General features: G+C 42.6%; 1 protein-coding gene across 1 annotated transcript in view; it reads left to right on the top strand.

Annotated features, from left to right (window-relative positions):
- Window positions 1-10,181: 10,181 nt before the first annotated feature.
- Window positions 10,182-12,338, top strand: part of slc30a9 (solute carrier family 30 member 9) — a gene marked incomplete at its 5' end in the record, with an annotated part of 55,136 nt that continues 52,979 nt past the window's right edge. The window contains one exon of the mRNA XM_055636960.1: window positions 10,182-10,240. Coding sequence (XP_055492935.1) covers window positions 10,182-10,240 — 59 coding nt within the window. The remainder of the gene's footprint in view (window positions 10,241-12,338) is intronic.

Genomic DNA, 12,338 nt, shown 5'->3' with positions numbered 1-12,338 from the left:
AGAATCATTGACAGCCTTCTGAATCTTCCATAAGCTAGGGTATTGTCCTACTCCCCTGTATCCCATTGTGGATGTTGAACTTTGTCTCTGGAAGTGGTGGGCTATAATGCTGAGAAATATATTCTGCACTCTATCTTTCCCTCTTTTTTACCTAATGCACCTGAGATTGACAATTACATTTATGTATAGTGTTATCTGATCTGAGTGGATAACATGCAAAATAAAACTTTTCACTGTATCTCAGTACATGTGACAATAATAAACATAAACCTAAACATTAAACATTAAGCAAAAAGATATGAACAAATTAAGACAAAGGACAGAACTGTAACAAGTACACTTCAGTGGAGAAAATTGTAATTCCATCCACTTTTCATTCAAGAATAGAACAGAATATTAAAAGCCGAAAGCAATAAGAATTTAAGATCTTGCAGCCCATGCACATAAATGTCAAGCAAGGAGACACAAAACAACCAGGGCTAATGGAATGTGGACCTTTTTAACCAGATGATTGGAGTGATGAAGGGTAGAAGTAATGCCATATTTTACATAGTGCTGGATAAATATGCAGTGGAGCACTGAAAGAAGAAAGGATTATTGGTCTTGGATAGATGGCGGCACAGTTTTGCTGGAATGATATCTGGAGATCAAGGATTTAATTAACAAAGATTAACAAAATCTCAGAGATGTGTCCCCTACGGATATTTGCAAGGTAATGAAGAGAACTGATAGGCAAGTCAAGGGACACTACTGTTGGTTGGAGTAACAAACAACCTGGAGATAGACTATTGATTGACGTCTTTGTCTGGTGGCAGGACTGCTGGGGGAATTCAATAAAAATAGAGCCAGGACTTTCAGGCATGGTTAGGAAACAATTCTGTACATAGAACATAGTGAAAACTTGGATCGATATTTAAAAAATAATAACATACACTTGGCTGTCTAAATTTTAAAAGTTGTTTAACTGTAGGTAAAAGGATAAGGATATGTACTTTGTAGCTTATAGCAGTTGTATGAAACATAATTATACCGCATTGGAAACACTGTATTAGGCTCTTTGCAGCAAGCAGCACCCATTTTCATTAACTTTGCATTAACTTTTCAGGACAAGGTTTTGCAACCAAATAAACTATTGCGATGGTTACACACAAGAACACAGGAGTAGAATTAGACCATCAGGTCCTTCAAGTCTTCCCCACCATTTAATATGGCAATGAATTAGATTATACATCATAAATCAGCTGTAGTATCAAGGTTGGATAGCATGCTACTACATTCCTCAGGTAATGCCACTGGTTCTGAACGCACAGATTTATTCAAGATAGATGAATTACATCTCAAGAGCCTATGTCCATACAAAAGTGCTGTGGAAAGGTGTATGTGTTAGCACAATGGGCTAAGAGTTCGGCTGGCGACCGGAAGGTAGCCGGTTCAAATCCCGCTTGGAGTGCATACTGTCGTTGTGTCCTTGGGCAAGACACTTCACCCACCTTTGCCTGTAATGGAATGTACGGCGGCAGGCGCGGGCACACCGCGACGCCCTGTGTCTCCCTTTCAAGGGAGATGCTAAAAATGCATTTCGTTGTCTCTGTACTGTACACTGACAATAAATTGAATCATTTCATTTTCATTTCGTGTGCTGGGAGCAGCAGTATTAAAGCACTGGAGAGGGTTGAAGTAGTTGACAGTTCATAAACAGTTTCTCTTTGGAGTTAAATAGACAATAGACAAGAGGCCATAGACCACTGTTTCCCAAAGTGGGGTATGCATAACCCCAGTGGTACGCGAAAGGTCTTCATGGGGTATGCGGCAATTTTCAGTTATGTACTACTGAAACATAGATTCATTATTAGAAATAAACGCTGTGGTTACGAATTATTTTATACGTACATATTTGAAAATAAGTTATATTTCGTATGAATTCTTCCACTCAAGTTGTGATAGTCGCTGCATTTGGGTAGTTTGCAGACTACCGCACAACAACTCGTAAATTTTCGTTCAGCCTCACTTGCCCGAATGGTTTGCACTTCATGTGCGTCAGCTACTAAGAAAGAGTAATCATATGGTCGTGGGTAAATGCCTTTCTAGCCCTTAAATTCTAATTTATGGATCATTGGTTAAAAACTGGGTGTATAATATAATAATAATAATAATAATAATAATAATAATATAATAATAATAATTATAATAATAATAATAATAATAATAATAAATACTTTGTAAATCCCCTTTTCAGAGGATATTCAGATATCCTTGCAGCACACTAATAAAAATACAACATAACATTAAAGAACAAGTTTAACATTAAAACATAAAAACATTCCCCCACAATGGTTCCCACTGTGGGGGAAGGCACAAAGTCCAGTCCCCATCTGCTTGTCCACTTATGGTCAGGCCTATTGAGGCCTCCACAGTCGCCACTACGGCGGCCCGATGTTTCAGGCCCTCTCGCCGAGTGATGGTGCTCCGGTGTCAGGAGAACCCTCTCAGCGGCTTGGGGTGCCTGGAATGGCTGCTTCCTTACCGGAGACCGCGGTTTCCAAGCCAACAGGCCGCGCTGGGCGGAGCTCCACCACTGGTGATCTCAGCGAGAGATCCCAGGCTCCCGATGTTAAAGTCCGCACCGCCGCCCGCAGCTGGCCGCTCCACAGACCCGCAGCTCAGCGATGTTCAATCGGCAGGTCCCAGCATTCCAGAGTTCCAGCGCGGCGACCCAGGCAAGGCATCGCCCGCTCACGATAGTGCTCCAGCGCTGTGCCGTCGCCAAAGCCAAGGTTCTGGCCAAGTCCCCTCAGGAAACGCCGCTCCAGGCCCCGCTGGTAGGCCGCGAGGACGGGTCGAAGGTGCTGCCCGGGTGAAGGCAGCCTCTCCGACCAGGTAGGGACTTGAAAAGCAGTTTCCCCCTCCCCCCCCCACACATAAAATGATTAGACCCCCAACTAACAAACTTTTAACGTACTAAAGATAAAATAAAAAGAAGTGGGAAAAAAAGGACAGCTGCAGGGCATGCAGCCGTACAGGACAGCGCCCCCTCTCCCAAAACGCACAAAAGAGAACAAGAAGGAAGATAGATGTAGCCGCAGACAACGAGAAAACGTCGATATATCTGGACCACCTGACATCTCTGAAGCACCAACTAAGAAGATGGTGAAAAAAGTTTGTAAGTACGATGTAAATTACTTGAAATATGGATTTTCATGTAAGGGAGATGAAGATGTCCTAACTTGACACCATTCAGTTAATAATCTGCCTTCCTATTCTTGCCACCGAAGTGGATAAACTCACATTTATCCACATTAAACTGCATCTGCCATGCATCTGCCCACTCACCCAACCTGTCCAAGTCACCCTACATCCTCATAGTATCCTCCTCACAGTTCACACTGCCACCCAGCTTTGTGTCATCTGCAAATTTGCTAATGTTACTTTGAATCCCTTCATCTAAATCAATAGTGTATATTATAAATAGCTGCGGTCCCAGCACCGAGCCTTGCGGTACCCCACTAGTCACTGCCTGCCATTCTGAAAGGGAACCGTTAATCCCTACTCTTTGTTTCCTGTCTGCCAACCAATTTTCTATCCATGTCAGTACCCAACCTCCAATATCAAGTGCTCTAATTTTGCCCACTAATCTATGTGGGACCTAATAATTCTATATGGGGCCTTATCAAAGGCTTTCTGAAAGTCCAGGTATACTACATCCTTATATATACTGGTAATTCTATATCCTTATATATTTTATAATTCTATAATTATATCACTTCCCCTTTAACTCCATAGGTATACTGGCTCTTCCTTGTCTATTTTCTTAGTTACATCCTCAAAAAAATTCCAGAAGATTAGTCAAGCATGATTTCCCCTTCGTAAATGCGTGCTGACTCGGACCGATCCTGTTACTGCTATCCAAATGTGCCGCTATTTCATCTTTTATATTTGACTCCAATTAGGGTATTTTTACCCTTACAATTCCTCAGCCCTATCCATACTGAATCTATATCTCCTGATTCCATGGCATCTCTCGCAAGGGACTGAATTTCATTCTTTACGAACCCCACCCCCTCTGCACACTTGCCTGTCTTTTCGATAGGATGTACACCCCTGAATATTCAGTTCCCAGCTCTGGTCCTCTTGCAGCCATGTCTCTGTAATTCTCACAACATCAAACTTGCCAATCTCTGAGCCTCAAGCTCATCCACTTTATTTCTTATACTTCGCCCATTCATATACAACATTTTAAATTCGGTATTCATCTCCCCTCTCACACTATTGACCCTGACCTTATCTCTTATCCCTGCTCGAACTTTCCTTCCCATTAATTCGGGAGTCTTTTGTAACTTTTCCTGTACTCACTTCCCCTTTAACTCCATCTTCATACTCCCAACTTGTCAACCCCTCCTCCCCGCTATTTAGTTTAAACCCACACATGTAGCACCAGCAAACCTGCCTGCCAGAATGTTGGTCCCACTCCAGTTAAGGTGTAACCCGTCCCTTTTGTACAGGTCACCCCTACCCCAGAAGAGATCCCAGTGGTCTATAAATCTAAATCCCTGCTCCCTGCACCAACCCCCCCAGCCACACATTCAGATCCCCTGTCTCCCTGTTCCTGCCCTCACCAGCACGAGGTACAGGAAGCAATCCAGAGATAACCACCCTGGAAGTCCTGGTTTGCAGTCTTCTCCCTAACTCTCTAAACGCACGTTGCAGAACCTCCTTCTGCTTCTTCCCAACGTTGTTTGTGCCCACATGAACAACTTCTTCCAGCTGTTCACCTTCCCTCTCGAGGATGTTCTGAAGTTGGTCCGAGACAACTTCTTGCTATTGAGGGAGTGCAGCGTAGGTTTACAAGGTTAATTCCCGGGATGGCGGGACTGTCATGTGCTGAGAGAATGGAGCGGCTGGGCTTGTACACTCTGGAGTTTAGAAGGATGAGAGGGGATCTCATTGAAACATATAAGATTGTTAAGGGCTTGGACACACTAGAGGCAGGAAACATGTTCCCGATGTTGGGGGAGTCCAGAACCAGGGGCCACAGTTTAAGAATAAGGAGTAAGCCATTTAGAACGGAGATGAGGAAACACTTTTTCTCACAGAGAGTGGTGAGTGTGGAATTCTCTGCCTCAGAGGGCGGTGGAGGCGGGTTCTCTGGATGCTTTCAAGAGAGAGCTAGATAGGGCTCTTAAAAATAGCAGTCAGGGGATATGGGGAGAAGACAGGAACGGGGTACTGATTGGGGATGATCAGCCATGATCACATTGAATGGCGGTGCTGGCTCGAAGGGCCAAATGACCTACTCCTGCACCTATTGTCTATTGACATCTTGAATCCAGGCACCAGGGAGGCAACAGACCATCTCCGAGTCTCGTCTGCCGCCACAGAATCTCCTGTTCGCGCCTCGGACAATGGAGTCACCCATCACTATGGCTTTGCCCGACGTCGGTTTCGCTGGTCGAGTCTCATCGCTAGGATTGGAGCCACCGACTTGTCCTCCACTCATCTGCCCCGACAGCACCCAAGAGGGTGTCCCTGTTTTCATTAGGTACAGCCACAAGGGTCTCCTGCACTCCATGTTTACTCCCCTTTCTCACAGTCACCCACCTTCACTCTTCCTGTATCCTTGAGGTGACAACCTCACTGTCGGTCCTGTCCAGGAAACTCTAGTTTTCCTCTCCAGAAGACTCTCGAGCCAAAGACTCACACTTTACTCACCAATACAAGCAATGGAGGAGTTTTAACAAGGGCATATTCTATCAGTCATCAAATAGAAAGTTGCAAGGCTAATTTGCAGGTTAATTACAGTAGGCTGCACAACTAATGAATGGTCAACAATTATTTCAATGTGAACGAGGACAGTCACCACAAAAACGATGGAGAATTGGAGGGATTTCCAAAATGGAAACATGTAAGAGAAAACTTATTTTGTCTGTCTGTTTCTATCACAACCAGGTGGTAGATGAAATTAGTGCAGCTCATGCTGTGCATCTGGCCTTTCAGAAGACATTTGACAGCTGCCAGCGAAGTTATTAGCAATGGGACGAAGGGGACAGTGTAGTATAGACAGAAAAATGACTGAGAGACAGAAAGCAGAGGGTGATATTAATTGGTCACCTTACATATTGTACAGTTGTGGTATTCAGGCCATTGGTTTTCTTGACATTTCTTTGGATCTGCAGGACATAAATTACATTTTTTCAGAGATGACATAAAACTGGGAAAAGTAGTAAATAGTGAGAGAAAAATTAACAGAATGCAGAAAGACATAGACTTGTGAAATAAGCAGTTTATGGCAGAATGCACTTGTTATACTTACTTTGTTATGCTATCAAAATCAATCATGAATTTCACTCTTGGGAGAGTATAACTTGTTAAGTATAAGTCGGGAGAAATTGTTTATAATGGTACTGAACAAACATAGGTGTAAATATAATTGGTGAAAGAACAGGTAATGAGGACAATTTTTTTTGGAAGATACACCAAGTTGGGAGGTGCCTAAGAAGTTGGCTGAATCAGATTCAATAGCAGGATATTAAAAAAAATTGAATGATTACTTAAAGAAAAAATCAGAAGGAAATGTAGATCAACCATATTAATCTCTGTCAATATAGCCTTCACCACATGTATTATGCATGATACACATTCCACTGTGTAATCCAGTCCGGGATTTGAATAGGACTGCAGTCACTGATAACAGCCTGCTCGTCCCTTAGTTTGGTCCTCTCGTACACATCTGTCCCATCTCGTACAGATCTCCAAGCTTTTTAATTCCTAGTCTTTCCCAATAAATAAATGTTTTATCTATAATAGATGGCTTAAACGACCGGTTATTAGCTATTGGTGAAAGAAGAGGTACATTTCTTAGTTTAAAGGTTGATTTTACTTGTCTCCAGATTCGTAAAGTGCTGTGAATAATCGGATTTTTCTCATATATTGTGTTCTTCAACTTTGTTGGGGAGAGAAGAATCGCGTCTATATTAAAAGGTGAGCAATCCTCTCTCTCCATTATTAACCAATCTACCTGTTGGCATGCGTTATGCAGCCAGTAAATTACATTTTTAATACTCGTTGCCCAATAGTAGTATAAGAAATTGGGGAGCGCCAATCCGCCCATTTCTTTAGGTTTACATAGATGTCATTTATGAATTTTATGTGATTTATAATCTGAAAGTCGATGCGATGAGTGTAACAGTACGTATTGTTCTCTCTGCATGTGCTTTAATAAATGCTTGTGGTTCACCTAATACTTTGTAATGGTTTGATTACGAAACAGGAAAGAACAATGCTAAATAGAGAGCTCCTTCAAGAAAAGAGAACAGAACGTATCAAAGAAGTTTGGCAAGGCAAATACAGTACTTATGCACAAATACATAGGCACGTATGCATTGTATGTATATTTCAATGCATGTTAATTTAATTGGCAATGGTAGTTCAATATCTTTCAAGTTGCTTCCCTAAAGTTGTTTTGTGTGTTTAATTTTTGGTCAGTGCACATAATTATACAACACTCTCTATCTTTATCTTTAACACCCATCTTCAGCCAAAGAATGAGGCAGCTGGCAAATGTAATAAAGAAATAAAACTGGTATGGTTCAGAGTCAGAGCTGTTGCTTGGAAACAGTATGTTAAGATGATGAAAGACAACTCTATCAAAAAGAAGTGTTATAAAATTGTTATAATAAAATTGTTATAAAAAAGTGTTATAAAATTGTTATAATAAAGTCGTCAAGTCAAGTTTATTCGTCACATACACATACGAGATGTGCAGTGAAATGAAAGTGGCAATGCTTGCGGACTTGGTGCAAAAACACAAACAAACAAACAACCAAACAAACTATAAACACAATCATAAACACACATAAAAGTGTTATAAAAAGAGGCAGATGTATCTGCAGTTCTTAAACTAAACAAATGTGACATTTACTTTCAGATTGATATTAGTAGCAATAAACATTAGTTGCCTACAGACGGTAAGGTCTTCCTTAAAAATCCTGATATGTTAATGTGTGCAGGAAATGGCATCTTACACAAGAATTTTAATACAATTTAAATGTTAGGGGCTCAGTGGTAGAGTTGCTCCCTTAATATTAAACTGTCCCAAGTGTGTAAGATAGTGGTTGCGTACAGGGTGCTACTGTATGCTGGTAGGTGTGGATGGACTCAGTGGGCCGACGGGCATGTTTCTGTGCTGTTTCTCTAAAGTCTAAACAAGATATAACTGCTAGACCACAAAGTACTAAGGTATATTTAATATTATAGAGTGATTCAGCAAGGAAGCAGTCCTTATGGCCCTATAGGTCCACGTCAATCAGTGGGCATCTAACCGTAATGATCTTCCAACACTAAACCAGTAGACTTCAATGCCTGGGTGATTCAAATGCTTCTCTGGACAATGCTATTAGCGACTCTGCTTCCACCATTCTCACAGGCTGTGCCTTCAGGGTACTCACCACTACTTGAGACAGTGACGGAAGCAGAGTTGCTAACAGCATCTAAGAAATGTCCAGAATTATCTGGGTGAACAAGATCCCTTTCAGATCATCTCTAAATCCTTTGGCCCATACTTTATATTTATGTGACTTTCATCGGAAGTAGGTTTATTTGGTTTATTTTGGTTCTGATCACCACGCTATAAGAAGGGTGTGACTATGTTGCAGAAGACATTCACCAGGATGTTTCCTGGATTGAAGCATTTCAGTTGTAAGGAGAGATTGGGTGACAATAGACAATAGACAATACAATTTTATTTGTCATTTGAACCTCGTTGAGGTCCAAATGAAATGTTGTTTCTGCAGTCATACATACAATAGGTGCAGGAGTAGGCCATTTGGCCTTTTGAGCCAGCACCACCATTCAATGTGATCATGGCTGATCATCTATAATCAGTACCCCGTTCCTGCCTTCTCCCCATATCCCTTGACTCCGCAATCTTTAAGCTATTTATTTTTGAGGGAAGTCGATATAATCTTTTGTGTGCATGCAGAGATTAGTTTAACTTGGCATCATGTTTGGCAGACATTATGGGCTGACGAGCCTGTTCCTGTGCTGTATAGTTCTATGTTCTATGATCTAGGAGGCAAGAACTAGAGGGCATAAATGTAAAGTGAGAGGTGGAGGTTTAGAGGGAATTGTAGGTGGATTTTTTGCATTGGTTTCAGGAACAAACTACATTAGAATGTGGTAATGGCAGGTACTCTCACAACATTTAAAAAAAACATCCAGGTGAGCACTTGAATCACCAAGGTATAGTAGAAAACGACTTGTGTGTATAGATGCAATGGTTATCAAGGACGTGGTGGGTCTTGTATCGTATGATTATGACTCCACATTACCCCACATCCATTCAATAAAAGCATGACTCTTTCAGTTTCCATTTAGTTTCCAAATCTTGCTAGTTTTTTACATCATTGCACAATTTATCTATCTTTATGCTTGTCAATTTCTGTACACTTTGTATCGTGGAAGAAATTCACTCTGGTAACATCGGTGGTAACATTGGTGGTAACCCTTGTTTGACGTGACAATTACCCTGTTCGACATTAAATTAATTGGGGTCATTTAAAAAAAAAAACGGTATTCATAATTTAAAAAAATATATAACAAATCCTGGTCCTCCAAAAATATTCAAAATAGAATTTAAACTGGAGGTGGCAGAGGGTGGATTTAAGCAAAAAAGGGTTCTTGGAGAAAAAAGAGCTACCTTAAATTTAGTTGTGTCTGGTTGGGTAACTATGGTACAGTGAAGACTATTCCATGCTTTAATTGTGCGGGGGAAGAATGAATTACTGCACAGATCTGTCTTGGTAGCTGGTATCTCAAACTGGATCCAATGCCCTCGTCTGCTCGTCAGGCAGCATCTGTGGAGAAAGGTCTAGAACCGAAACGTCACCCATTCCTTCTCTCCAACAGCCCGATCCTTGTGACGTTGCCCGTTGTCAGGGAGTTTCGAACTGGTCCAGCGCAAAGATCCAACGACCGCCCGGGGCGCGCACGTCACCACGACCGGAGCGCGCGCCCCCCCTCCCCACCCCGTTGTGACCTGTGACGCACTCTTGCTCCGCCCACCTCTCGCGGAGGCCGGGCCGGGCCGGGCCGGGCGTGATCTCGCGACGTGTGGTGTCGGCGCGGCTGTGAGCAGCAGAGCGAGCTGTTTGTGTGAGGCGGCGGCGGTGATGAATAAGGAAGAATGAGCGGCTGTGCGCCATGAAGGTGGGACATCGGAGCCGCAGGAGAACACACAGGCGGACAGGTGAGAGTTAGAGCTGGGCTCAGCCGTGAGGCGCGGTTATAGCGGGGAGGTGACGGACGGTTCCGGTGCCGCGATGCAGACGTCGGGGGAGTGATGGTCAACCTGTCGCCGCTGCCCGGTCTCTGCCTGCCCGCTGCCTCTCAGCCTCTCAGCGGTGGATCTCTCGCTGGCCGCCGGTGTGGCCCGGACGGAAAACTGTCCGCTTGACCTCTTCCCATCCCCGCCACGGCCCCCGAGAGAACATTCTGGTCACCACCGATAGATAACCTTGTGTCTTGCGAGGGGATCATGTGAGGCCTCGGTTAATGTTGATGAGCAGAATCCCGAACAGGGAATCGGCGTTGGGGAAACAACCTGACATTACATTCGCTTGAGCGAATGTCCTGTTTGTGTCCAGTAGATTGTGTGTATCCTTTTTACGTCAGCAGTAGTTGTGGGGAGGTTGGGAGAAATAAGTCATCGGGATCAGGGACGAACAAGGTGCAGATGTAATTAACTGCAAAACTTTACCAATAAGAACCTCTAAAATACTCAAATCCCCTCAAAACGAAGAAGTAATACAGTATTTCTCTTGATGCGAGTAACTAAATATCTTATCTCTGGGTATTAGTAGTTCTGTAACTTGTTAATATTCATCATGAAATTAAAGCCAGTTTATTTACACTGTACAAAGTGACTACTGGTTAATCTTGCTTCAACATTTCTTGCTAACTGCTTTAGATTCTGAAAATCTCAGCACAATCTGACTTGAATGAAAAATAAGTTACTCATTGTAGAAAATATACAACTTGTAGCAATTCTCAAAGATTGTCCTAATTTTAAACCGGTGCAGCTACAATCCATAGCTTGGAATAGCACAGTACAAATTTCAATATGGACATTACCCTTATTTCACATTTGAATAGGACTTGCTGCTAAAGCTTGATTCACAGACCATCTTGATCGGTTGGGCTGTTGACAGCTAGTGATCAATATATCATCCACAGTATCTATCCCTATTCCCATTAAGTAATGTTATAATCTTTTTCAAATAAAATATCCCACGGTCTTGTACATTGAACAGGAACAGACTCTTTAACCCATAAACTTAACAACTTGATTTGTTTGAGTCCTGTGTCTTTAGTTGTAGCTGGCACATTTACAATTGCTTCTCTGCAATGTTATCTCATAAATTGCCATAAAGATCTATTGCTGGTCTTCTCATATTACCTCCATGCTGTGAAAAATAGGATGTAAATGGCTTTGCTTTTTGTACAATCGGGAATCCACTACTTTCAATAGCAATGTAAGATTCAATAGTAGCTAGACATTAAAATGGGTGGTATTGTAGATAGTGAAGGTGGTTGTCAAAAATTGCAGCAGGATCTTGATCGGTTGGGCTGAGGAACGGTTGATGGAATTCAACGCAGAAAAAGGTGAGGTGTTGCATTTTGGGCAGACTAACAAGGGCAGGACTTAATGGTAGGGCTTGGGGGAATGTTGTAGAGCAGGGGATCTATGAATGCAGATAAATAGTTCATTGAAAGTGACACCACAAGTACGTAGGATGGTCAAAGAGTCTTTTGGCACATTGGCCTTCATCAGTCCGAGTATTGAGTATAGAAGTTGGGAGGTCATGTTGCAGTTGTATAAGACGTTGATGGGTGTCGCCAGGATTCGAGGACCTGAGCTACAGGGAGAAGTTGAGCAAGCTAGGACTCTATACCTTGGAGCACAGGAGGCTGAGGGGTGATCTTATAGAGAGGTGTATAGAATCATGTGAGGAATAGATCGGGTAGATGCAGTCTCTTGCCCAGAGTTGGGGAATCGAGAACCAGAGGACATATGTGTAAGGAGAGGGGGGAAAGATTTAACAGGAGCCCGAAGGGTAGCATTTTCACATAGAGGATGGTGGGTGAATGGAACAAGCAGCCAGAGAAGATCGTTAAGGCAGGTAGTGTTGCAACGTTTAAGAAACATTTCTTAGGTTACATGGATAGGACAGGTTTAGAGCGAAATGGGCTAAACCCAAGCAGATGTACTAGTATGTTTAAGAAGGAACTGCAGATGCTGGAAGATCGAAGGTACACAAAAATGCTGGAGAAACTCAGCGGGTGCA

Source organism: Leucoraja erinacea, chromosome 1, assembly GCF_028641065.1.
Source record: "Leucoraja erinacea ecotype New England chromosome 1, Leri_hhj_1, whole genome shotgun sequence".
NCBI lineage: Eukaryota > Metazoa > Chordata > Chondrichthyes > Rajiformes > Rajidae > Leucoraja > Leucoraja erinaceus.
The sequence above is the reverse complement of the archived record's forward strand: the minus strand, read 5'-3'. Positions and strand labels throughout refer to the sequence as shown.